The sequence below is a fragment of the Silurus meridionalis genome, chromosome 19 (genome assembly GCF_014805685.1).
Source record: "Silurus meridionalis isolate SWU-2019-XX chromosome 19, ASM1480568v1, whole genome shotgun sequence".
In the NCBI taxonomy this organism is placed as follows: domain Eukaryota; kingdom Metazoa; phylum Chordata; class Actinopteri; order Siluriformes; family Siluridae; genus Silurus; species Silurus meridionalis.
In genome coordinates, this window is record NC_060902.1 from 16,908,675 (window position 1) to 16,932,837 (window position 24,163).

At 38.8% G+C, this 24,163-nt stretch overlaps 2 protein-coding genes across 6 annotated transcripts; one reads left to right on the forward strand and one right to left on the reverse strand.

Moving 5' to 3' along the window:
* The first annotated feature begins 422 nt into the window (after nucleotides 1-422).
* On the forward strand, nucleotides 423-19,334 carry pfkfb4a (6-phosphofructo-2-kinase/fructose-2,6-biphosphatase 4a). 5 transcript variants are annotated; one of them, XR_006928674.1, is made up of 15 exons: nucleotides 7,169-7,566; nucleotides 8,608-8,724; nucleotides 9,078-9,174; nucleotides 9,280-9,346; nucleotides 9,446-9,520; nucleotides 9,619-9,675; nucleotides 9,768-9,889; nucleotides 10,736-10,943; nucleotides 11,171-11,317; nucleotides 11,943-12,047; nucleotides 12,493-12,622; nucleotides 12,898-12,960; nucleotides 13,061-13,125; nucleotides 14,229-14,340; nucleotides 19,318-19,334. XR_006928674.1 is itself a non-coding variant. In XM_046875034.1 (14 exons), the coding sequence occupies exons 1-14, from the start codon at nucleotides 529-531 to the stop codon at nucleotides 16,694-16,696; spliced, it is 1,362 nt and encodes a 453-aa protein (XP_046730990.1). In that variant the 5' UTR covers nucleotides 423-528; the 3' UTR covers nucleotides 16,697-17,414. The 5 variants fall into 5 exon arrangements, 4 of the variants coding, with proteins under 4 accessions (XP_046730990.1, XP_046730991.1, XP_046730989.1 ...); XM_046875034.1 differs by lacking the exons at nucleotides 7,169-7,566; nucleotides 14,229-14,340; nucleotides 19,318-19,334 and adding exons at nucleotides 423-577; nucleotides 16,637-17,414; XM_046875035.1 differs by lacking the exons at nucleotides 7,169-7,566; nucleotides 19,318-19,334 and adding an exon at nucleotides 423-577 and having other exon boundaries at nucleotides 14,229-14,984.
* A 1,312-nt stretch (nucleotides 19,335-20,646) lies between these two features.
* Nucleotides 20,647-24,131, reverse strand: LOC124402577 (actin-related protein 2/3 complex subunit 4). Its single transcript, XM_046875697.1, has 6 exons — nucleotides 24,032-24,131; nucleotides 23,353-23,471; nucleotides 23,125-23,236; nucleotides 22,723-22,818; nucleotides 21,375-21,545; nucleotides 20,647-21,297 (listed from the first exon to the last, which is right to left on the reverse strand). The coding sequence occupies exons 1-6, from the start codon at nucleotides 24,032-24,034 to the stop codon at nucleotides 21,292-21,294; spliced, it is 507 nt and encodes a 168-aa protein (XP_046731653.1). The 5' UTR covers nucleotides 24,035-24,131; the 3' UTR covers nucleotides 20,647-21,291.
* Between the last annotated feature and the right edge of the window lie 32 nt (nucleotides 24,132-24,163).

Below are 24,163 nucleotides of genomic sequence, written 5' to 3' on the forward strand. Positions count from 1 at the left end.
ATGCTCAGAAAAGGTGTGACTTTTCTTTATTTACTTTCAACCCAAAAGTGGGTGTGTAGCTTCTGGAATCACTTGCATGAGTCGAATCTTTTGAACAAGTGAGTCGAGATGTGCATTTGTTTGAATCACAACTCACACAGACACACACACACACACACACACACCCCATCTCTCTCTCTCTCTCTTTACATATTTAGACATTTCATATAGTCTACAGTTACATTCACTACAATATACTAGTATCTATAGATAATGAGAAAGTGGGTAATTTTTTAATAAAATGAGTTATGTAGAAGATTTTGAGACATAATTATATTTAATTAATAACAGCCAAATTGAATAATCATCAAGATAAAAAATATTTTTTTTAAAGTACAGATTTTTAAATTATTATTACATTTGGGATTTATTCGATTCAGGGAGTCGATTCTTTAGAATGACTCGAACAATAACAACAAAAAAAGATTCGACTCCGAGTCATTAACACACACAACACTCAGGAACGGCAGAGGACGGACGGTGTTAAACATGAGGGGTGCTGCCAAGTCGAGAAACACACCAAATCGTGACAGGGCGGGTAAGAAACACACGTTTTTCTATTCTAGAGCTGAAGGAGAGGGGAGTCGTTTGGTATGGACGTGAACGGCGTGTTTTTTTTTCCTCTCTCGCGCTTCGAGGAGGAAGAAGTAAACACGAGTCCGCACGTAGGCGGTGGTGCAGCATCCAGAGCACGTCCACACACGTCCACACACACACACACACACACACTCCGCGTCACAACACGGGGAAATAATAATGCACGTTTTATGCACTTGACCCCAGAAAGCCTCGTATGTCAGTATATGCATGCACACGTGAGTGAACGTGTTGAACGAGTGGTGTGTGTAAGGAGAAGCTCTGACTGGGTGGCGTTGCTTTGCATTGGATTTGGACACAGGGTGCTGTGGGTTTGTTGTTGACTGTGACCATGAATTAAATGACCTACACACACACATATATATATATATATATATATATATATATATATATATATATATATATATATATATATATACACACATGCACATGTCTAGTAGTTGTATTTTACGTTACTGAACCATTGTGACCATCTGATCATCCATTTTTTTGGTTGCTATCTTCACTTTACACCATCATTGTCAATAGACCCCAGGAGATAAGGTCTAGTAGGACATGCACCTGCTGATCACTACAAAAACCAGAAAATGAACTTGACCTTTCATTATCGCTTCGCTGCTCCTGTGCATCTTCATGCAAATAATTCTGCTTTAAAATAAGATTTTGTTGATTAATTGTGGAAACCAGCAGCTTTTGAATGATTTGCATGACAGACACGTGATCCACGTAACCTAATTCGAGGCAATGCATGTAGGCTTTATAAGCTGTCTGTAGGGACGTTTGTGGTTTGTGATCATTCATGGAGGTGAGTCTTCAGTGTCCATGCACTTGAATCAGAGCGGACTTGTCTTGTCAACAAAATAATCCGTCACCATAAACAGCTAGAAGAATGAAGGTTGATGTGAATTAGTCTGTTTAAATTGCAACACTTTTGGGGGAAAATAATCCACAGTGTCTGCGATTAAATGTCATCTAAAATCAATGGACCTCAGGAGATAAGGTCTAGTAGGACATGCACCGGCTGATCACTGAAAAGAAAACGGGGAATGAACTTGACCTTTTATTACCTGTGCGTCTTTATTTCAAAAATTCGGCTTTAAAATCAGGAGTTTCCTTTTTTTTTTTTCATTGATTGTATGAAACACATCACATCATTGTTTTGCTTTGAGGTTTGTGTAGTGTTTAAGGTTAAGGAAGGGGTCTCCAGCGTCAGGGCCTTGTGACCTTGTGACGGGTCTTGGGGATGTTCTACAAAATCAACATAAACACCTAAAAAAACATTTATAGATTATAAATGACATTTATAGCATTTGGCAGATTCTCTAATCCAGGGCGACTTCCAACCGAGCAGTTGAGGAGTAAGGGCCTTGCTCAAGGGCCCCGCACTGGCAGCTTGGTGGTGCTGGGATTTGAACTTGTGACCATCTGATCGAGAGCCTTATTTACTGAACTCATGATGATAATGATCAGTTATGCTATTGTTTTTTTTCTCCATGAACTCCAAAAGGGTTCTGTGCTGAAGTTGTGCTCATGTTTTAGCAGTGTATCGTTAAAGAAAGCACACTTGATCTCAGCCTAGCGATGAGGTAAAGTACAGTTTGCGTTGTTAGAAATGGGGAAGTGATAAACAATACTGCGATTTTCGTAATTCCAAACCCTTTCAGACTGGCACGATCGTTTACACGCTGCGTCAGCTCTTTATATAGCAGTGTGTGGTGGTGTACACGCTCATCTGCACTGTAATGTTTTCAGAAACGTGCACGTGTGTGACGTGCGTGTTGGGTTACACGTGCTAAGTGAGGCGCAGCTTAATGTTGTTTGAAGTACGCACGCTTTTCCATAACGGGCCACGCTGTTTACCCTGCAGGCCGAATCGCAGTTTTCTCCTGAGATCCAACAGCTACGGAGAGTTTGTAGGTCGGAGATTACAGGGGTATTTGGCGTGACGGAGTGCGGATTATGTCACGGCGTAGAGTGGAGGAGAAAGTGACCAGGCCTGAATATACACCGCTATCGTACATGGCGTAAACATGCGTGACTCTACCTGCCCTGTCCTGAGCTAAAGTGCTTATTACTCCAGTGTTCAGATTCATCACGTGATAAGAGGAGGCTCGGGGAAAAACAGCAGACGGAGCTGAGGGACGAAATGGTCATGTGACTATATTTAATTTTTAATGGTATATAATTTTAATAATGGTATATGATTAAATAAATTATTATATAGACTTTATTTATTGCGATGAAGCCGTGTTTTCTGTCATCTGTTATGATTTATTTCTTTAACACCGCATCGCTTTTTTCTTTTTTCTTTTTCCTCTCATTTAATCGATAAACACTCGTTAATGTATGACGCAGGACTTTTTACCCTTTAAGTAATTATATTCACAAGACGTCACTAGATTATGTAGATTATACAGATTATAATCTATTTCATTACAGATTGTTAGTATACATTATATAGTGGTTATTTATTTATTTATTTATTTGCAAGTGAACAACAAAAATGAATGAAAAAAATTATGATTTTTGTCTTTGCACAAAATTGCGTTTATTTATTAAATTATAGGTTGTTTTTTTTTTTTTTTTTACAAAGAAAAACGTTTTATAGTTTCTGAAAGGAGGTGTTTATTTAACAAGAGCCGTAGTTTAATGATTTAATGTGAATTTAAAGTTAACATTGAAATAAAGAGAAACTGCAATCTGTTGTTTTAAAATTTGCCCGAATGTTTTTAACGCAATTGTTATATGTTGTGTATATATATATTTTAATGCGTAATTTGACATTTCCACACGCACACTATCTGACCAAAAGTATCGGGACACCTGCGTTTTCCCCCCAAACCTGTTCCTCAAAGCCGAAAGCATTTGTGTTGGAAATCTTGGGATGCTGCAGCAGGAGATTTTCCCTTTACTTGAACTAGGAGACATAAACCTGTGTATAAAGCCGTCTCCATGAACGTGCGGTTGGTTCAGAATGGGTTGGATTGTTCAACCCTCAACCCCATTGAACACCTTTGGGATAAATGTGAACGTTGACTGCACTCCAGACCTGCTCACCTTTTCACCTACATCACTTCCTGACTTTACAAACAACCTTAGAGCTGAAAGAATCTGCACAAATCTCCACAAACAGTCCAGAACTAAAAATATAATAGTGGAGGTCATTATACCAGCACTAATAGGCGTGAATGTGGAAATTAGATGTTTAAAAATTAATGTTGGAGTCAGGTGTCCATAACTTTCGTCCATTTAATGTATGGTCTTTATTGTGGGTAGGAACAAGAGTTAGTTGTTTACACATCTATACAACACCCTTCACCTTACAGTCAGAGGAAGGAAGGTGATGTGTTCAGATTTGTGGTGAAATGTATTTCACTGCCCTTGTTTTTTTGCTCTTCAGTGTTTCTTTCTTTTGTTTCGCTGAAATCTTTTTATTTCAGCGTTTCCCCTTTTGGCTGTGGTTTTATTGTTGGCTTTTTTTTTTTAGGTTTCTATCTTGTTTGTTAAATCGGTACCACCGTCGTCCGTTGAACGTGTAAGTCTCAGAGCTCAGGGTCTAATATTTTACGTCTTAATAGAAATAAATAAAACGCACACAAAGAATATCTTGAAGGTTTATTTCAACAATTCATAGCACATTGCTATTGACTGCTCGTGTCTCTCAGCGCCACCTTGTGGATGTTCAGAGTCGTGTTGTGGCGCTGATCCGGACCGATTGAACAATTTGTCCATGGGAAAGATTTTACACAGGACACGGTCTGGGAAACTTTTTCAGTGGTTTTTAAGTCAGATTTCTATCACATCATTTATACTGTAGTCATAAAGCAAATCCAAAATCCGAAATAGTTTCTGGTGCAAACTATGAACAAAGAGAAAGGATTTAAGGAAGTCGATTTCGTCAAATCACTACACACACACACACACACACACACACACACACACACACACACACAAACACACCTTTGCTAAATACTAGAGCTGACAACATTCAACATTCAGTGGTAAATGTATTTCTTTGGGTTTATTGTGTTGTCTATTATAACGCATGGAGTTAAAAATAAAATAAAATATGAGAGCAATTAAAAGGTGGGATTGTAAAAAGACAAGGAATCGAGCGGTATTTCAAATTCTTTTTATACAGATCAGTAGCACCAAAATTTCTGAAAGATTTTTTTTTTTTATTGTTAAGATGCTAAATTAATGACTGTATTGTTTCATAGTGTTGAATTTTGTATACGTATATATTTATAGTAATTAAGTAACGTATTTTTGGACTATAAGCCGCTACTTTTTTCCCACGTTTTGAACCCCGCGGCTTAAACAATGAAGCGGCTAATTTATGGATTTTTCCTGGGTTTTCCCGGTTTCACAAACTTCAAGCCAAAAAACTGAACTCTATAACATTAGACCAATGAAATTTCTGAACGGAAACGGAAAAACGCACCTCACCTGTGTTCTGAGCTGCACGGCATCGGGAGAAAACTTCCACCGGTGTTGATTTTTAAACGCACGACGATACCAAAAAATAAATAGTTGTGAAAGGAAGGAGGAAGACAGTGAACAATGACTTTCTTGGTCGGCTACTGTTTAGATACAAGCTGTTGTAACGCTGTTGAGTCTGGGTGAAGGGAGAGCTCGCTAACTCCAGTTGCAAATGAAATCATATAAGCACAGACAGGTTTCCAAAACTTGTGCTTTTTTATTTTTCTTGGCAACAGCGTTACGGTTCAGTCAAAGAAACTTAGAAATGAGCATCAGAAAATAATAAGGACATATTCCTCGGTCTTGCACACACGCAGTAATACTGGAAAAATGCAGTGCCAGGCTATTCCCAAAATACCGCTCTGCTCTTAAAGTAAGTGCAACAAATTTCACCCGTTACACCGTCTAACAGACACTGTCTTTCGTTAAAGCCTGTGTAAAGTACATTAGTTTCAGTGTAGACTACAGTGCGGTTTATACACAGGTGCGGCTTATTTATGTTCAAAATAAAAATATTTGTAAAATTCAGTGGGCGCGGCTTATATTTGGGTGCGCTTATAGTCCGGAAATTACGGTATGCTAAAATATGCATAAAAAATAAACAGGATAAATACCATTTTAAATTAGTTCGGACTGCGTAATCACATTGTTTTAACATCTTAATGGAGTAAATATCCAGCAAGTCGCGCCTGTGGCCGTGTGGAACTGCGTAATGTGGCCTTTGTGCTTCTTGCATTTCAAACCCCTGAGGTTTCATCTTAAGGTTTTGCTGCAGGATCAGACTCATCATCTCAAAATTCTGATGAAGTCATCTTAACACTTTTGCCTTATTATCTTAGTGTTCTGACTTGGTTCAGTTTAAAATTTCTGACAAGATGATGAGATGATGTGGCATAAATCTGAACTCGGACTTAAATTATGAAAAAATTCTGTCTCTTAAACGTCCGACTTATTATCAGAAAATCTTCACCTATCAAAATTATATTCTCGTCTTGAATTTTTGACATATAAACATTGCGACTTCGGACATTTCTAACCTTTTTTATTTTTTACATTGTTGACGATCCCAAAATTCTGCCGTAGCTATGATCTAGATTTACAATCCTAAAATTCAAAGGCTTGATCTCAAATGTCTGATTTATATAAGGTTTTGAAATACCAGAAATCTAATATTATTACATATCTCAAAAGGTGTCGTACTTTTTTTTTTTTTTTTTTTAAGCTTTCACTCTTTTGCATTATCTTGTGTTTCTATTGTGTATTTTTGTGGTCTTCAGGCAAATCAGTATATTCAAAGCAAATCATTAGTGTGTGTTAGAATCCACATATTTGCAGAATGAGTAAACACGAGGTACTTTGTTTATTGCTTCTGAAGGGGTGATTTGTAAAAAAAGAATAAATGTGTGAGGAGAATCGATGTTCAGATGTTTGAGGTTGTTCCCGTGTTAAAAGGTCATGAGCAGGCCAAAGCCTGGATCAGTAATAAATCACAAAAAAAAATAGAGATGGATTTGTTTCACTAGGTATTCGAAGACAATACAATAATAGTGGTACAGTAAAAGTTGGAAAATAAGAAAAGACGTTACAGAGGATGCAGAAGATCTAATATTTAGTCTAAACTTTTTTTTTTTTTTTGACATTTTTGTTATTGATTTTTTAATTATTATATTAATTAACCACGACAATCCAGGTTTAAAAGCAAAGTCCAAACCACATGTCCAACATGTTGACTAATTATCTTGGATTTATTCTGACTTTATTTTTTTTTTTTACTTTATTACTCTTTGTGTGTGTTTTTTGTTTTTTAATCAAAAATGTGCTTTTGTACCTTTTTTAGTAATAAAACAGCTGCACGGTTTAAAATAAGGTATAGGAATAACATACAGACATCAGATAAAATAATGAAAAATCTAATAGGTAAGAAGAAGAAAAAAAACATAATAATGAAGGGAAAAAAACGAAGATAGAACTCATCCTTTTCCTCTTTTATCAGCTGTATACGGTATATTACGGTTCAATACGGTACAGTAGAATTTGCGCCTCTATTAGAGACACGACGGTAATCCTCCGGCTGCGGTTCCGCTCACACGACCCTCTTCCTGCTTTGGGTCTTTGGGATGAATCCTGGCTCGGGTTCAGCTCTGGTCTCTTCTGGTACACAGGGCGGGTTTTTTTACATCGTGACTGGGTTGTAAACGATCAATCCGAACCAATCATGTTGCCCTGGGTTTAGCTCCCCCCCCCCCACCCCCCGAACACGCCTCGGACGCGTGATAGCAGTCAGTAGATCTCACACCCGCATACACACAAGGAAAAGAGGCACAATGGACACCACGACGGATGACTTCTGCCCGACACCGTCCAGAGAACTCACCCAGAACCCGCTGAAGAAAATATGGATGCCCTGCAAAAACGGACTCCCGGAGAAGCCCATCTTTCAGAGGAAGGGTATGTAGGATGCGCTCGCAAATCCTCGGCCATTTCACCTCCCTGAGGTCTCGGGCTTGCGCACATTGCGGTACAGTACGGTACAGGATTCACACTCGCGAACTAGACAGTACGCACTTGACGAACGCAGCCGATGGAACCCGCGTCACCATGGAAACCCTTTAATACTAGTTTTGCGCACTGTTTAGTGCGCTAGTGCGGATTGCAGATTAGCAAGGTGGTGAAACGGCGTATTGTTGTTTTTTTGGTGTTTTTTAGGTTTATTTTACGACATTAAACACGAATTGGTGTTTATGTATTATTTATTGTTGCTTTTTTAAAAATAAAATACACCTCTTTATGTGAAGTTGGCTTTAGTTGTTAATAAAAACATAAAACGAAAGGAAGTCTAACCCTAAAGCTAGTCTGTAAACATGCTCCTTTGCTAATGTCATGTCAAACATTTTCTCCCAAACTGCAGAAGGTAAAAAGTTGTATTTGAGTAGATGATTTATAATTGGTCGATGATATTGCAAAAAAAGATTGTCACGTTTTTTTATTATTGTAATATATGAAACACGTGTGTGTGTGTGTGTGTGTGTGTGTGTGTGTGTGTGTGTGATCTTCAGTCACACTGGTTCTCTGTCTTTTCTCTGTTGATGTTTTGAGGAAAATGGAATAATCCATTATACATTTCTCAAAATCTTTGTAACCGATTTCGAGGTTGTTTTTACATTTGCACTCTTCTTGATATTTCACAATCTTCAGACATCGCTGTGAGATCGTCTTGTGCAATCTTTTTTTTCTCGCATGACCCCTGATCTACTGAGACAAGACGCTGCTCGAGATCGAGAAGACGTTGGCTGTGTCGCTATCAGCTCGGTTATTACACCATTATTTACAGCTGTAATAAACGCTCAGAACGCCGGGTTCGAAAAGCATTTTGCAATCAAAATGCAGTCCTTCTGCACCATGAATACGGTTAAACAAATCAGTATCTCTCGCTTTCTTTCTATTTCATTCATGACCTAATGATCTTTTTTTTTTTTTTTGTCTTTTCAGTATGCATGACCAACTGTCCCACTTTAATCGTCACAGTCGGCCTCCCAGCTCGGGGGAAGACCTACATCTCCAAAAAACTCACTCGCTACCTCAACTGGATCGGCGTTCCAACAAAAGGTACGCGACAGACACGTCCTGACACGTCGAGACTCAACAGAAAATTGTAATTGCCAGATATTCAAAGCAGGAACATTTTTTAAAACCAATCACGAATATCATCAATCGATATTTTCCTGCAGAAATAAACGTTTCTTAGTATCAAATGCTTTAGTGGCAAAGCTTTACTTTTTATAGCTTCCTCATCACTACACTGTGCACAAGATATCAGAGTGGCTCGACTGGAAAAATTGTATTTAGAAGTAATATAAAAAATGGTTTAATTATAAATACATAATATTCAGAGGCAGTTTATCAAGTCACAGTAATTCAGAAAGTGTGTTTTTTTTCCTTATCCTTTTGCTCTCGCGCAGAATTTAACGTCGGGCAGTACAGACGCAAGTGTGTGAAGATCTATAAATCGTTCGAGTTCTTCCGCCCGGACAACGAGGAAGGACTGAAAATTAGGAAGTATGTGCAAGCAGGTGTCTTGTAGATAGAATTGCTTGTTAAAGTAATCATGTCCTTGTATTGCAAGCAATGCGTTTTAAGCAACCCGACTTCCTGTTTTCTCAGGCAGTGCGCATCGGCAGCTCTTAACGACGTTCATCGGTATCTCACTGAGGACGGGGGACAAGTGGCGGTGAGAGAAAATGGATTTGTATTGATTTGTTCCTGATCGTCATGTGCTCTCTGTCTTATATTGTGTATACGGTTTTATCTCCTGGTTCTCTTCCTGCAGGTATTCGATGCGACGAATACCACGAGAGACCGGAGAGAGACCATTGTTCGATTTGCTGAACAGAACGGATTTAAGGTTTGAGCTTATAAAAAAAAAACACGCAATTCTGCTTCTTTTTAAAATGTAAGATTATCTGTTTTATATTTTTCTTTTAAGCATCTTTTCCCTCTCAGGTTTTCTTTGTGGAGTCTGTATGTGAAGACCCTGACGTTATCGCTGAAAACATTGTCGTAAGTGTCCTTAGTGTGCATTAAACAGTCACGTTTTCTGTTTTTTTTTTTTTTCTCCCACTTACTCATCATTATGTTTTTTTCCTTCTCAGCAAGTGAAGCTCGGCAGCCCGGACTACATAGACTGTAACACCGAGCAGGCCGTGGAGGACTTTGTGAAGAGGATCAAATGCTATGAGAACACCTACCAGCCTCTGGACGAGGTCCTGGACAGGTACGGGAAAGAAAAACAGTCTTTATAGAGTTACAGCATTGTTTTCACTTCATCACAGGCTTTTTTTTTTTTTTAACGCTGGCAAACAATATATGCAAATTATGCACCATGCACAGTAGAAGTGGAACAATTGCTGCATTGTTACATCTCAATAGGTGACACAAACTCACATGCATATGTAAAGACTCCAGAAGAACACAGATTAGAATACAAATGGACCATGTTCATTTGCATATTCATTATAATGTTCATTGCCATTGAAAGAGCTTTAGAGTTTAAGAACAAATCTGTGGGACAGATAGATAAAAAAGTCCATTTATTTTTCTGCTGCATGTGTCTGATTAGATTGATCAAACTTTTCCTCGAATCAATATTATTTTCAATTAAATAAAATACAAAAAATAATAAATACTCAAAAATGACTCGTATAATCACTTTTCCAGAAACAGTGCGGTTTGATAAGTTGATATTCACGAGGCATTTCTGCTTAGATTATGAATACGGTGATATAATAGCAGTGTTGTGATAACTGAGGCCACGGTATTACTTTTTGTAAGATTGAGAATGTAATTTATTTAATTATTTTTTCGTCCATTAAACACATTTTTCTGGACTGTAAAACTTCTACCCCTTTGAGAAACTTGTTAAATGTTGAACATCTTATTTAGATTTATATTTGTATAACTTTCGCCATGAACATAGAAACTTGATGATAATTCATGATAATTAATCTTGTGATGCAAGTATTTCTGTGATGCAAATCTGTGCCACACTTTGCTGTATATCTGAATATAAGACAACGACTCTGATGTTAAAGTGACTCATTCTCTCGCTCTGTTGTTTAAGAGAGTTGTCCTTCATTAAGATCATCGATGTGGGTCGAAGGTACCTGGTGAACCGAGTCCAGGATCATATCCAGAGCCGAATCGTGTATTACCTCATGAACATCCACATCACACCGCGCTCCATCTACCTGTGCCGGCACGGCGAGAGCGAACTCAACGTCAAAGGGCGGATCGGAGGCGACTCGGGTCTCACCACCAGGGGGAAGGAGGTGAGGGGTAGCAGGGATCAGTGAACTGTTCTCACTTCAGTGGTGATTCTGGTCAAACATTCTGTACAGAATCAAGTTTTATTATTAATCAGAAAATCATCGAACTATGATTATGATATTAATTATGAACTATGATTAGGAAATTGATTATGAACTATAATTATGATATTAATTATGAACTATGATTTGGATATTAATAAGGTATTTACAATGTTGCTCTCTTTCAGTTTGCTCGCTTTTTGAAACAGTTCCTCCACTCACAAGACATCAGCGATCTCAAGGTGTGGACAAGTCAGATGAAGAGAACGATTCAGACTGCTGAGGCTCTGGGCGTGCCGTACGAACAGTGGAAGGCTCTCAACGAGATCGATGCTGTGAGTCGGGGGGGAAAAACTCTCCATTCTCATCATTCAGGTTCAAAAGAAAAAAATAATCTCACAGATTTCAGTGCAGGGCTTTCAGTTCAGCTCTAGTGTTTTATATCCAGCTTCAAGAATTTCTCTTCAAAGAAGGACATTTTGACAATTCCACATATCAAGGGAGTGAAGGAATGAAGACATTTGTTAGTCTGCTGAAATAAGTAGAACAAATCTTTAGAAAATTGAATATTAAATGTAAAGCACGCACACACAACCACACACACACACACACACACACTATTATTGATTATTATAATAGATTTTTGTTTTGTGTTTATAAAATATTATTATTATTTATAAAATATTATTATTATAATTTTTTTAATAAAATATTATTATTATTTTATATATTATTTAACCAAGCGGCATTTTATTCCAAATTGTTTAAAAAATGTTAAATTGTCACAAATATAAAATAATAATAATAATAAACTGCATTAATAAAAAACGACAAGCAAGTTTTGCGTTTTTTCCCCCATAACTGTGTTGTTTAAAAGCCCGAGCCTGAGCATGTTTTGTGTTTTCTTTTTTTTTTTTTTATCCCCCATATGTTGGTATTTTAATGTTCCTGTGTGTCCAGGGTGTGTGCGAGGAGCTGATGTATGAGGAGATTCAGCAGAAGCTTCCTCTGGAGTTTGCGCTGCGTGACCAGGACAAGTATCGCTACAGATATCCCAAAGGAGAGGTGAGAGACGCTTGGGGTGTTACAGCACAAAATGATGTTCCTTAATTAACCCGTGTTCTCATCGCAGACTCGGTTATTTATAGCCTCACTCTGTGTTTGTTTGCATGCGAGAACGAGAAAGAGAGAGAGAGATGGAAGGAGCGAATGCTTATTGCTTGCCAGAGGGCTGAAGGGTAACCAGGCTACTAATAATTACACACAGGATAATCTTCCTGCGAGACAGGATAAGCCGCGATAAACAAACCCATTAGGATTTGCTGAGGACGGCATGAGGTTGTTTTTATGGATGATAAAAGTTGGGAGTGTGCGAGAGAGAAATCTTTATCTCCTTTGTTTAGATTGTCGAGTCCATGTTCCTTTCGATCAGTGATTCTGCAGTTTTTTTAATATTCACAGTGTGTCTCTGAATAGTTCTATTCAGCTGACCTGTTGTGTCTGATTTAAGTCTTACGAAGATCTGGTGCAGCGGCTCGAACCCGTCATCATGGAGCTGGAGCGGCAGGAGAACATCCTGGTCATCTGCCACCAAGCGGTCATGCGCTGTCTGCTGGCTTACTTCCTGGATAAATCAGCGGGTAAGAGCGCAGGCAGCTTTCCTTATAGGATTTATTTGTTATTGTTTTTTCCGTGAATTGTGGTGTAATAGGGTCTTCCTCGTATCGCTTCATTCAATGATTGTTTATGTTTTGCCGTCTGGTGACAATCTGCCCATATAAAAACACTATATATAAATTAATACACCTCAATAACACTGTGCTCAATATTCGATTCCAGCTGTATTGTTTATGATCATGATATTTAGACATATATAATTCATTCTACCATTTAATGATCCTGTTTGTTTAAACAGAGGAGCTGCCGTACCTGAAGTGCCCCTTACACACAGTGCTGAAGCTCACGCCAGTGGCTTACGGTAACGCACAGCCTTATCCCTTTATCGTCTGCCTTTCTTTCTGTCTGTACAACATTAGTATGTAAATGTGATTGGATGACTGCATGTCTCTCTTCTGCAGGCTGCAAAGTGGAGTCCATCTATCTGAAAGTGGAAGCGGTGAACACCCACAGAGAAAGACCAGAGGTAACACACACGTCAATACAATACTTGGCATCTTCCTTTAGACTGAAACTTATATCTTAGGAAAGTCCTAATTTATTTATTTTTTTTATTCATTTTTTATGTTTTGAACATCACACTGTGGAGTGGTAACGATGTTGATTGGGTCGCGTGCTCAGCTAAAGGTCAACGTTAGCGTGACGTGTCAACATAGCGAAGGGTTTAATCCACTCACGGGCGTGTGACTGTCGTGGGTTTGGGGATCAGTATCAGACTCGAATTCTCTTCATTTACTGCATTAATTAAGAATAATTAAAAGCGTTAATGAACAACTATTAACTGATGACTGGTCGTATGCTAATAACTGCATATGCAAATGCACCATAATTATATACTGATAGAGTACAATTATAATTAGAGCTAAATTATCAATTAATATTGTGTGACATTGTTCATCAGTTCATTTAAATAAAATGCAGTATAAATACAGTGTCTAATTCAACTGCAATTTATAATTCAAACGTATTATATAACTTATATGTGACATGCGAAATATAAACGAAATTCAATGTAAATAAATAATAAAAGCACAATATAAATATACCAAATATATAAGAAAAATCTAAAACTTCTATTTACATTTAAGTGCATAAAAAAGAATACAGTGCCCTGTAAATAAATCAAGCAAATTCAACTACATTACATTAATATAGATTATAATAATATGAGCTTTGTTCATACTGGTGGTCAGATTTGTATTATTATTATTATTATTATTATTTATTGGGAAAAAATGTGTTTTAGCATGTCCATGAATTTTCAGCATTACTGCACCATGTGTATTTTGGACTAATGGAAATAAAAAAAAAAATTATAAATGTTTTTAAATATAATAAATAATAGTTTTTTTTTTAATTCCCTCAACATCCATACTACACAAATGACTCACTTCCATTTATACATTCAAAGCTTCCTCATCCTGGCTTTCTTGTTCTGCAGAGCCATTCTCTGTGTGTGTGTGTGTGTGTGTGTGTGTGTCGTGGATTGGACATCACCAGGCCATTAACACGCCTCTCTCGCTGTATTTACTCGCTGTGTGATGTGCTTTCTGTGTTTGTGTTGAACAGAATGTAGATGTGACGCGGATGCCAGAGGAGGCCTTGCTAACAGTGCCAGCTCATCAGTGACAGACCGCGTGCACACACACACACACACACACACACACACACACACACACACATACATGGGGCAATCTATATATTTTATTGGAATATTGGAATCATTGGATTATCGATTAAAGCAGTGATAATAATAATATAATCATAATCGCTCCTCCTGTGATCCGACACTAAGGAAAATATTGTAACCTCATCAAACCTCATGTCAGGATGTGTGTGACTGTTTACAACCAGACCGTAGTCTATAAACCGTTTAGTTATTGTAGCGAAATGTAAAGGTGTAAAATAGTTAACTAATCATAAATGTTTATGTAAACTTACCCTACAGTATGTGTTGCGCTGTAATGCAGTGGGAATAAAAAAAAAAAGCAGTGAACGCCAGCGATCTTTAACGCACAAAGACCTTTTTGAGCTAAGCTACTTTCGCACCTTGACACTCCGATTGGGTCGATTTGTCTAATTTATGTGGAATGTTCTCTTTCTGGAATGTATATGTTGAAAGAATATCTGCTTTACTGTGGCAAACGCAAGTCACGTTTTAATCACACTGGTTAACAAAGAGCCAAATTGAATCATTGGGGGTATTGTTGATTTTATTTTAAAACGTGAAAATCTCCGTTCTGATGGGGACGTGATTTTATATGCTATTTATACAGTGGTGATGATGATGTCTAAATGAAATGCTAATAAAATGTGTTTAATAGACCTTGAAGCCCATTTGTATTCATACATTTTAAGAATTAGAAACAATTCAATACCTTTTTTTCATTATACACTTTATGGATAAAAGGTTCAGGACACTAAAACTAATCATAGAGCTTTTTGAACATCGCATTCCACATTTAGTCTCCATTTGCTCTGATAATAATCTCCACTCTTCTGGGAAGATGTTCCACTAGACCTTGGAGTATTCTTGTGGAGATTTATCCAGCCACAAGTTCCTTCGTAAAGTTTGTCAGGTGCTGGTGTAGGGTGCAGTTAGAGTTCCAATTGATCCATAATCTCTTCAATATGGTTGAGGCCAGAGATCTTTAGCAGGCCAATCATGATCTTCCACATGTTTCAACCCATGTAGAGCATATCTTCATGGAGATTGCTTTGTGCACAGGGGCATTGGTGGAACATCATGCTGGAACGGGTTTGGGTTTGGGTTCTAGTTAAAAATTTCACTCCGCCGCTTATAAACACACCCTATTCAGTCGTGTGTCTCCAATCTCGTGGTATCAGTTTGAGGAGGAACCTCATACGGGTAGGAAAATTAGGTGTATTCATGATTGAGGAGTTACTTTTGCTATGATTCTAATAGACTCAGTTCTGTTTTTTAAGCAGGTTTGAAGGTATTAGTCATGTAATCACATCTGCATTGACCAGCATGAGCTCAGAGTATATAAATAAGAATACGCTTGTGATAAAAACATGGACTTTCTTCCACAACTTTGCCCTTTAACACTCGTTTGTTGGATGAACGCTCTGTCTTTAACTTCACTAAGCACTGAAATACTGACCTATCGGTGATATACATAGTATCTCACAGAAGTGAGTGCACCCCTCACATTTCACCAACCATTTCAGCATTTCTTCTTAAAGGACAATACTGAAAAAGTAGTCAATGTGCAGCTTGGACAGCAGTACTTCTGAATCTGGCTCACAAATCGCTTGCTGAAGACGACCTGTCCAAGAGCATGAATTACTGGAACCATGTCCTGTGGTCTGAGGAGACTAAGAAAAACTTGTATGGCTCAGGAGCTGTGATTCATCGAGGGGAAACATGGATTCCAACATGTACTGTGACATTCTGAAGCTTTCCAACAAAACAACGACCACAAAAACACAGCCAAATGTACAACTTCTTTGCTGAGTGGTAGTATCTCTCCAGACCTCCACCCTATTGAGCACCTGTGGGCCATCCACAAGTGGAAAGTGGAGAAGCGCCAGCAGCTCCGTGATGTCATTATGGAGGACTGGACGAGGATCCCAGCAACAACCTGTGCAGCTCTGCTGAATTCTACACCCAGGAGGATTAAGGCAGTGATAAATAACACTGGTGCTCACACAAAATATTCACACTTTGGACAGTTTTGACGTGTTTACTTAGGGTGTACTTACTTTTGTTGCCATTATTTAGACAATGTTGAGTTATTTTCAGAGGACAGCTGCACAAGCTGCACACTGACTACTCTAAACTTTCATTTCTACAGTGGAGTTTCTTGAGAAGATTTACTAAAATGATTACTGAAATGGGAGGTATATTGGATTTGTTTGTTTGTTTTGTTTAGTTTTTTACAGTTTCGTATACCTCAGTAATCACCAATCACAATGATATATTTTCTGTTTTCTATGTATTTTTTTCTCCTCAGAATGTAAACGTGCATCGGACCACAGAGGACGCCCTGTGCACTATCCCACCTCACCTCTGACCTCATCTGTTCGGCCCTTCTCTCCTGTGCGTCACCTCACCCTTTCTACAGGAGTCCCCTGTCCTCCAGGCATCGCGTCCCAACAGGACCCTGAGTTTCGCGTAATGGAGACGTCATTTCTCCCCCTGGGGTTCAGAGTCTAGACTTTACACTCTGATAATAAAGTAATGTTCATTAGATATGAGCCGATCACCGGTTCCCTGTAACATCAGTTCTGGGATTGTTAATAAGATTTGCTTTTGTTCCTCTAGAACCGATCGAATCAATTCACACAGTTATCTCGTTAAGAAAAGGGGCGTGGCCTCTGACTACAGGAGCGTCTCAGCAGCGGCTTTTAAACAACAATCTTTATGTACTGCGTGTGGAGTGTGTGATTTACTGTAGATGTGAATTTTAGAGCATTTGAGTAGAGTGAAAGCGAAACGGAATCGGGTTTGGTTCACTCCTAAAGCAAACTTTAACAGTAAGCGCTATTTTTGTGCGCTACACGTTTGCACATCGTGCGTTTTACAGCAGAAAACCCATCAATACACGTGGCCTGGTTGGGTCTAGACTACATTTGGGGTAGAGAGAGGTGTCTTTTGTAAACACACTAACAGTTATATATATATAATTTTTTATCACGGTTTTATCAGGTTGTCTGTGAGTATCATTGCAGGCCGAACAGGACAAACATTTTCCAACCAGATTGACAACAAATAAATTCTGATTGCATCTAGACCAAAGCGTGTTCACTGTACAGCTGATTTCATTTTTACTAGTTGACTGTATGTGGATTTATTTCGACAATAGTTTTTACGGGTTTCTCTGCAGCAATCACATGATAACGAATCGTGCTTTATGACGTCACAGGGCGCTACACGCTCTCAAACTTGGCGAGAAACAAAACTTGTTTTTTTTGGTTTTGGGGACGTGTGTACACTTGTTAAACGCAACAATGCAAATTAAATTATATCGGGATGGGATTATATTTACGCATATATTGTGTGTGTGTGTGTGTGTGTGTGTGTGTGTGTGTGTGTGTGTGTGTGTGTGTGTGTGTGTGGTGGTGTGGGGGCTCCTGCAGTGCAGCTCCTGCACGACTCTTCCTAAGGTTGAGTCAAACCGACATTTTAATTCGTATCTCTCTGTTACTTTGAGGGAAGGATGACAACTTTGTTCGTGTGTGTGTGTGTGTGCACGTGTGTTAAAACACAGATAGAATTTATCACTACGTCACGTGTGTGAATCCTGTTTGTCTCTATAGTGTCTTGCGTTTGGAATGACTCTGACGACCAATGTTTTATTTGCCTTTTGTGTGTTTAAAAAAAAAAGAGTTTCCAAATCAGATCTTTTTTCTATTTGGTGAATCTGAAATGAAACTATTTTAATCCTGAGCTCATTATTTTTTAATTAAGTGAGTTTAAGTTGTAACTGTGAAGTGCATCCGGACCTGTAAATCATCCTGTGTGTGTGTGTGTGTGTGTGTGTGTGTGTGTGTGTGATTAATGAGATGTATTCACACACTGTTTATTATTGGAATAAAAATAATGTGTCTGGCAATAAAGTTTCATAAATCAAAAAAAAAAGATCTGGTGCACATTATCATTAACCTCCTGTAAACCGAGAATTTTGAGTTTATTCGTGTAAATAATTGATCTATTGTTACAATAATGTTCTGTAAATGCAACACAGTGACACGATACGGACAGAAGTATTGGGATATTTGCATTTTCCAGCCATTTGTGGCTTTTCCCCAAACTGTTCCCACAAAATTAAAAGATGTCTCAATTAAATTAGATGAACTTTGGATAAACTTCACTTGAACTAGGAGATTAAAATCAAAGCCAGCTCCATGAAGATCTGCTTTACATGGGTTGGAAGATGTGGAAGATCTTCAGTGGCCTGCTGTAGAGCTCTGACCTCAACCTTATTAAACACTTTTAGGATGAATGTAAACACGGACTGAACTGCAGGCTTTTTTAACCTCACTTACACCAGTATCTGACTTTATTAACACGCATGTCCATCTCCACAATCCAAAATCTAGAGGAACATCTTCCAGGAGAAAATGTGGACTAAATGCGTTATACATTTCTAATGCTATGCACAAACCTTTGTCCATATAGTGTGTATCACGAGTCGTTAACGTGATGCGTGTTAAATCGTGTATAAAAACGTGTTCCATCAAAAAAAGAAGAAACAATGAGAATTATAACCAAGTCTATAATACAAGTCTTATAAATGCATTATAGCGTTTTGTGAATGTGTTCCTGTCATGATGCATCATAGGAAGTGTCTCTTTTTTGTTATTTATCTTTAGAGAAATACATTTTCAAATACCTTAAAAAAGATAAATGTTTTATTGTAGACATTATGTAAATGTACATTTTTTTTAAAGAAAGTTTGTCAGGAAACCTGTATATCGTGACGTGAGTTGTCCGACTTATACCGCGGTCTGTCTGAATACTGGATTCTGATTGGATAGACGGTGTTTACATTTTGTTCCATTCAGTTTAATCAGCATTCTGAATTAATGCACCGACTTCTAATCACCTGTAAACATTTTCACCTACTGTTACACTTCCATAGTGTGTGAGACCTGCTGATGGTGCAGATGCAGGTAATTATCTCTCTCAAACACACACACACACACACACACACACACACACACACACACACACACACACACACACACACTTACATACACACATAAACACACACACATACACACACACACTTACACACATACATACACACACACACACAAACACATAACATATACATATACACACACACACACACACACACACACACAATCTCTCTCTGTCTATTATCTCTTGGGATCAAAATTCAAGATCTTATGACCCATATATAAAAACACTTAAAGAAAATGTATTATTTAATCAATGTGATCAGTTTTAGGAGTCCATGCACGAGTACATCACGACTTGATATTTCCGTGGACGTGACGGCTATAAAAATGGTTATAATCTGTGATCCTCTAGAACATGCGCAGAACAAAATAAACACTGTTTATGAGGAATGTTTTGGATGCAGCCTCACGGAACACGTGTGGACAAGCCCATCACATCAACCAAATGTTTATGGTTATTATCCATGAACCTGCATCTAGACCCCGTTCCTACGCCGAACACCCAGAAAAGTACTGATCACGAGGAAACAATGTTGTCGAGAAAATGAAGTGGTGCAAGAAACGAATATTATAACACAAAGCCCCTTGCGACTTCTGCGCTTCTCCGACTGCTGCTTTGTCTTTCTACATTTCATGATTCAGGATTAATGAGTGATTTGGTCAGTGGTTGTTGTTGTTGGCTGCACATGTGTAACGTAATTTGCTTGTAATGTGAAAACCCTAGATGTTCTGTTCAAAAGTGAACAATCTGGCCTTTTGTGTTTTTATTTTATTCTGACTTGAAGTTAATTTTGCTTAATAGGATGTAAATCTTCATCTTCCACTGCTTGGGTCACCTGACCTTCCCTTCCATATGTGGCTGTTGCTTCCATATGTGTGCGTTCACTTGAACTTGGAAACCCAAACCTGTTTGAGCACGCTCCACATTCACATTTATTATAATCAATAGGGTTGGAGATCTACAGCAGATCTTCTTCATCTTCCACCTTATGTAAAGCAGATCTTCATGGAGCTGGATTTGTGCATTGTAATGCTGGAACAGGTTTGGATCTTCTGGTTCAAATGAAGGGGAAATGTCATCTACACAAAATGTGTGTGTGTTCGCACCATGTATGTTCCTTTCAGCTCTACGAGTCGGCCTGCACAGCGATTGTCCTCATCACGTACTTTACAATGCGCTTCAGAGAGGAAGGAAATGATTCATCCTTCTGCTTTTACACCTCAGATTCGTTTCATAGTCTCTCCGACGAGCTCCGTTTTCACAGCACTTTTCTTTGTGTTGTTTTTTTTTTTAGAGAAATGAATTCCTCAGGGCTACACAAAGCGCAATATATCTTTATTGGTTTTATCGCTACCATCAGTTTTACATTCCTCCTTTCTTTCTTTCTTTTTTTTTTTTTTACATTTGATTTTCTTGTCGTTACTTTACTTTTCACCTGAAATTAGAATCAGAGGCTGTGTCAAAATATAAACACCCACTTTTTTTTTTTCTGTCACAATGAATTGTATAAAAGACGAAACAGGGAATCCGAAGCCGCTGGAGACTTTTACGACGTGTAGACAGTATTTCCTGTGCCCATCAATATTGACGTATATTTGAATAACACTTTTTTTAAGGACCTGCCTTGATCTTGAGTATTTTCTTCTTCTTTTTTTTTTTTGTTATCAGAAAATGTTTTTTTCTTCCTGACGGTTCTAATGTACAACTTCAATATCCATGGGAACAAGAAGCACATTTTAACAGAAGACGAGGGGAGGGGAGGGGAGAGAGAGAGAGAGAGAGAGAGAGAGAGAGAGAGAGAGAGAGAGACGCTGCGTACGACATCGCAGGATCGTTCGGTGTGTCGTCGGTCCTCGGGATCGTTTTACTGACTGGATGACAATGAGCTCCTGCTGAGGTTTAAAAACCCGCGATGCCTCTCGCTACAGGAATCTCCGCAAAGAGCGCAGCGGCGCATCCTCAGAACTGCAACGACACACACCGTTAGATAAACACGACTTCCATCTTTACTCACCCAATCGATTTTTAATTCCTTTGATTACGTTTTTGAGGAATTCCTCAGCGACGATGCGAGCGCGTGCGTTGACCGCCAGCTTCATCTCGCTGATCTCTTTGTCGATTTCCTCCATGAAATGGATGACGAAGTCCACGAGCTTGTGCTTGTACATCTGCTCTGTGTGGAAGTTGGTGATGAGGAAGCTGATGTCGTAGCCCTTGATGAAACCACACACGTTTTATTCGAGTTTTGACATTTAAGCACGAATAGTTGTGAAATAGAAACTACACCCGCTTAGAATTCTATGGTTTTACAAATCAGGATATAATACAAACAATCCGGTTGTAGCATGAGGTAAATACAGCCACGCATGAACAACACCGAGTGCTACACTGCGGTTCACACGCGGTTTCTCCGTTTCGGCTCCAGTTCTGTAAATAAATACTTCTTGCTGTTGTATTCAGCACATTTTAAGAGCTGATGATTTGTATTATATCCTGTCCCATAGGGTTTTACTTTCTTTTTTCGCACAGTCTTCTTTTTTCCTCGTTTATATTCATACACAATGATTTTCACATGATGGAGTGGATCCGCGAACGTGGACACGTCTGGAATTTGAGTCTTTTCATAGATAATGACAAACACGCACGGGTTTTCTGTGACAGGAAAACAATCAGTGATGCGATGCTGGGACGCGATTCCCTGTTTTTAAACCTGTGGCTGATTCTTTTAAAGCAGTTTCACCGCTCGTGTTCATACTTCTTATTTTTAAACCGGTATTATATTATGCCATGTTTTTTTATTCATTTATCCGTTTGATTCGAGTTCACCGTTTGACTGATTGCACACCAGTGTTTCAGCCTTTTTACAGTTTCTCGGAAAACGCTTAGGTCGTGACATTCTCGCTTCAGTTATAGCGCAGGGTTTCAGCAGGTTTCACAAAGTCAGATTTTATTTTTTACGACTATTAAGAATGAAATTTAAGTCACACACACAAACACGTAATTTGCGACTGGCTTTAACCGGACCCCAAATAAATTTTTTCCGCTAAAGGATTCGCTAAACGTGCACTTCCTCATAGCTGAAAAGTGTAACGCGTGGTACAGAAAGTGGATTGGACAGCAAATTATATTATAGACAAGCGCAGGAAAGAACTACGACACTACGCAAACTGACCAACATTCATGAGCATTTCAATGAGCATCAGATTTTACGTTATGTTTAACGTGATTTAGGACAGTAAATTTAGACCTTTTAGGACCCCACGGAAACCATGCAGCAGATATAAACCTGTCCTTTTGTTTATTTTACAAGACAAAAACTCATCTGTCCTGAAGTACTGACACAAATAAAAATAATATATATACAGTATATATATATATATATCCTCTCACCTCCACAGGTTTCCTTCGCAGGATGAAGAAGTTCTCCGCTCTCATCATCATGAAGCGCATGAACTTGTGGCACAGGATCTTTTCGATCTCATCCGCCTGGTCAGAAGATCAGAGTTTGTTATACAGTAAAAGCGGAAAGTCTCTGTATCGGTCAGGTTTTCTTAGGGATTTAATATTTGGTGGATTTTTAACACGGCAGTGTTTTGTGTAGCTGTACGAGGTCAGGAAACAGTATTACTGCAGGTGGATTAAAAAAATATATACAGTAACGAATGGCGTTAATAGTGTTTGGACCCTGACCTTTATCTTCATCACCTGGTTTTTGTGGGTTGGAAAATGTCATCCGAATAAGACCTATTTCTCACGTTTATGAATCAGGTGTTTTCGGACGCTCTGCGGTACCTGTTTGACAGCGATGCTGACCCGAACCGAGTTGATGGAGCCCTCGATCAGGACTTTCTCCTTCTCGTTGCGGCTGATCACCACCGGCTGCAACAGCAACTCTTTGCTGCTCCTGTAAGACAGATGTTACATATAAACATTTAACTCTTGTCTGTCGTTTACTCTGCAGCACTTGAGAGGAGAGTAGAGTAGAGGAGAGGAGAGGAGAGGCGGCTCTCTCGGACTCACCTGACCTCCACCTCTGGCTTGTTGTGCCGTTCCACCACCTGAGAGGAGAAGTTCTCCAAGCACAGGGCTGCCTGTAGGGTGGCGCGCACGGCGCTCAGGTACGGACGCAGAGTCGCCGTCTGGAAAAAAATCAACACGGGTTAATGCGATCATCTGGATCACAAGGTGTTCAAGCCAGTGTGCTATACTGAGTCTGGTCCAGAGAGGAGTTGGAGAAGGTTTTATTCTGGATCAGTTGAGTACAATACAACCAAAACATCTCTAGAGGGTATTTTTACTTTTGTAGGAATGTATGCAAGGTTAGTCACTTATTCATATTCATCATCATCATCATCATCATCATCCTCAGGGAGTGACAGTGATTCCCTGTTTCTATCAATCACTTCATTCAAATAAATTCACAAGAAAAACACCTCCAATTACAGATGTATGCACATGTAGTCTATGTCCTAAATAAGTAACTATACACTACATGGTTATAACATGGTAATGTATGCTAGCTAGGAAACGTTAGCGAGCTAGTACAGGCATCACTGCGGATTTTCACATTGACCAGCTTCATCTTTCGATCTCAGTCAACGCAGAATCGATCGCTCTCTTTACACCTGAAAAATCTGACAATGAAAATTAATCTTAAAACCCTAATATCGCCATTTAATTCAAGAGGAAATCTTCTTACCATTTTTGTGGTCCTTTGAGAAAGGCGGAAGTATTTACGCCACGCCTGGTGTTATTTTCTCCCCTACCCGTATTCCTGATTCCCCCGCCTCCTACGCTAAATCATATTCCATTGGTTAACACCTTGTCAGTC